Genomic DNA, 2129 nt, shown 5'->3' with positions numbered 1-2129 from the left:
AAATAAAGATGAATACATCATATGTTTTCGCTCAACTTAAGCTTTAATTAAAACATATTCCAATCGAGATGTCATAAATCAAACATTTATAATTGAGCACTTATCTAAAGTTTGAATGTCTTCAACCCTCCATCAAACACACCCTGATGCATAATTACATTTTGTTAAAATATTAAAAACATGTTTGTTTTAGGGAAACCTCTCGGGGAAGTGGGAGAATGCCTGCTTTCCAGAATATATACGAAAATTGAAAAAACAATTGTAAAGTCAGCTTTCTTGACTTCCGGTGGTTTTTTTTTTAAAAAAAAAAAACGAAAAGGAAAACTTTGATCTTTGAACTCCATCTGACCAAAACAACAAAGTGACCGTAAAACTTGTGTTTGCTTAAAAATAAATACATAGTACCAACAAGATCATTCAAAACAACAAAGAAAACATACAAACAAAAGTACATTTAATTAAACATGTACACACACATAATTAATTGACTAAAAGCATGCAGTTGAAGGTGTGGGTCTTGGTACATAAAAAACACTAGACAATGGTGATTCCCCAGACACGAGCAGCATAGCTAGCAAGGGCAAGGATCTCCACCTCAGTATCAATGTAACCATTGTGATTCAGATCATTGGAAACAACTCCCCAGAACCCCTTCCATGCAGCCATGTTATAGCCCATGCCTTTGAGAGCATGTCGTAACTCTGAGATACTTATCCGGCCATCATGGTTCCGGTCCACCACCTTAGTCAGCCATTGCCGGAAGTCCTCTACTGTCATATGATAATGCCCTATTCCAAGTACCATAGTTGAAAACTAAGGTTTGATGAATGGATGGGACCTTCTAGTTAATTAATTGATGATGGCTATAGTGTGCTTGTGTGTGCATAAACTTGTTTAGGAGGTTTTATAGCTCAAAAGTAGTAGCATATAAGCTTGTCAAAGTGTTTGTGATGCTGCATCTGATTCGGATTTCAAAGTTCATAAAATTAAACTCCAGTTGAAAGCACAAGACTTGAAGTCAAGTTTGGATGCGCAAGTGCTTAAGTTTATCTTGTTTTTTAAGATGCATGTAATTATATATATATATATATATAATTAATCAAACTCTCAAATGCTAATGTTTAGAATATAATTAGGAGAATTAAGTTGGCAGGTAAAGATCTATGTATAACTTATTTTTTTGAAATTCTCAAACAGTAGTTTGAAAGGATAAGAAGAGATGATCAAGTTGCATGTGTCACATGAGCATCCTTTTGGAGAATAAAGGGTGCCGTGTTTGCACTTAACTTCTCTTTTATTGTCTTGTTTTATAGTCTCCATGCATGGTTGCCATATGCTTTATCATTTAGCCAAAAGAAAGTTTCTATTTAATATTTTTTTGGCCCAAATTTAAGCGCTATATATTAATGCGTATACATTCACTTTCCAAACAAAAACAAAAGTTCAACGCAATATTTGATATATAGCACCTTATTGAAAAGTTTAACACATTTCAGTATTTTAGGATAATTAATATTTATATGATTGATAAATTACAATTTAGTAAATTGTATATTCTAAATCATTTTGAAATAATTACTTTTAGTTAATATTGACTTGATTTGAGAGGATGGCTTAGTAGAATTCTCTGAATCTTTTGGTGTTTAGAGTGATAGTTTTGCATTTGTTCTGCAATGATTGTGATAATAAATTATAAGATATGATTCCCTAGCGATAAATTTTTGTGATTGGAATCAAAGATAAATTTATTAATTTACCTTCTGAATATACATACTTTGCTCATATATAGCTTGATCTACATTCAATTTTTTTTAATAAAATAGATAAATCATAAATTAAATAATAAAAAAATTATACACAATCAAATTTTTGTAATTAAATCTTGGACATTATAAATACATATATTATCACATATCTTGTTGGAAAAACCTAAAGAACTTAATCATACAGAAAACTTTATAAATTTTCTTAAGTTTCTTGGGTGCCTTTCCCTTTTTCTTCTTTAATTATATTCTTCTAACATTAAGTATTTCTTAATCATCAAATATTTATCTAGTTTATATCAATTATTTTTTTTTATAAAAGTGGATAAACCACTGATTTATTGCAAAAGAAGGAGTACATGGTAA

The 2129-nt window shown here is 30.2% G+C and overlaps 1 protein-coding gene across 1 annotated transcript; it reads right to left on the bottom strand.

Moving 5' to 3' along the window:
- Positions 1-362: 362 nt before the first annotated feature.
- LOC120250184 lies at positions 363-884 on the bottom strand. The gene has a single exon (XM_039258977.1). It carries the CDS (start codon positions 802-804, stop codon positions 535-537), a length of 270 nt encoding a protein of 89 aa, XP_039114911.1. The 5' UTR covers positions 805-884; the 3' UTR covers positions 363-534.
- Positions 885-2129: the final 1245 nt, after the last annotated feature.

This window comes from Dioscorea cayenensis, chromosome 19 (genome assembly GCF_009730915.1).
Source record: "Dioscorea cayenensis subsp. rotundata cultivar TDr96_F1 chromosome 19, TDr96_F1_v2_PseudoChromosome.rev07_lg8_w22 25.fasta, whole genome shotgun sequence".
Taxonomy (NCBI): Eukaryota; Viridiplantae; Streptophyta; class Magnoliopsida; order Dioscoreales; family Dioscoreaceae; genus Dioscorea; species Dioscorea cayenensis.
Note: the sequence above shows the minus strand (reverse complement) of the source record. Positions and strands in the feature narration are given on the sequence as shown.

Bases quoted from the DNA above. Each gene is read 5' to 3' on its own strand.
- LOC120250184 (XM_039258977.1), bottom strand. From the start codon at position 804: ATGGTACTTGGAATAGGGCATTATCATATGACAGTAGAGGACTTCCGG.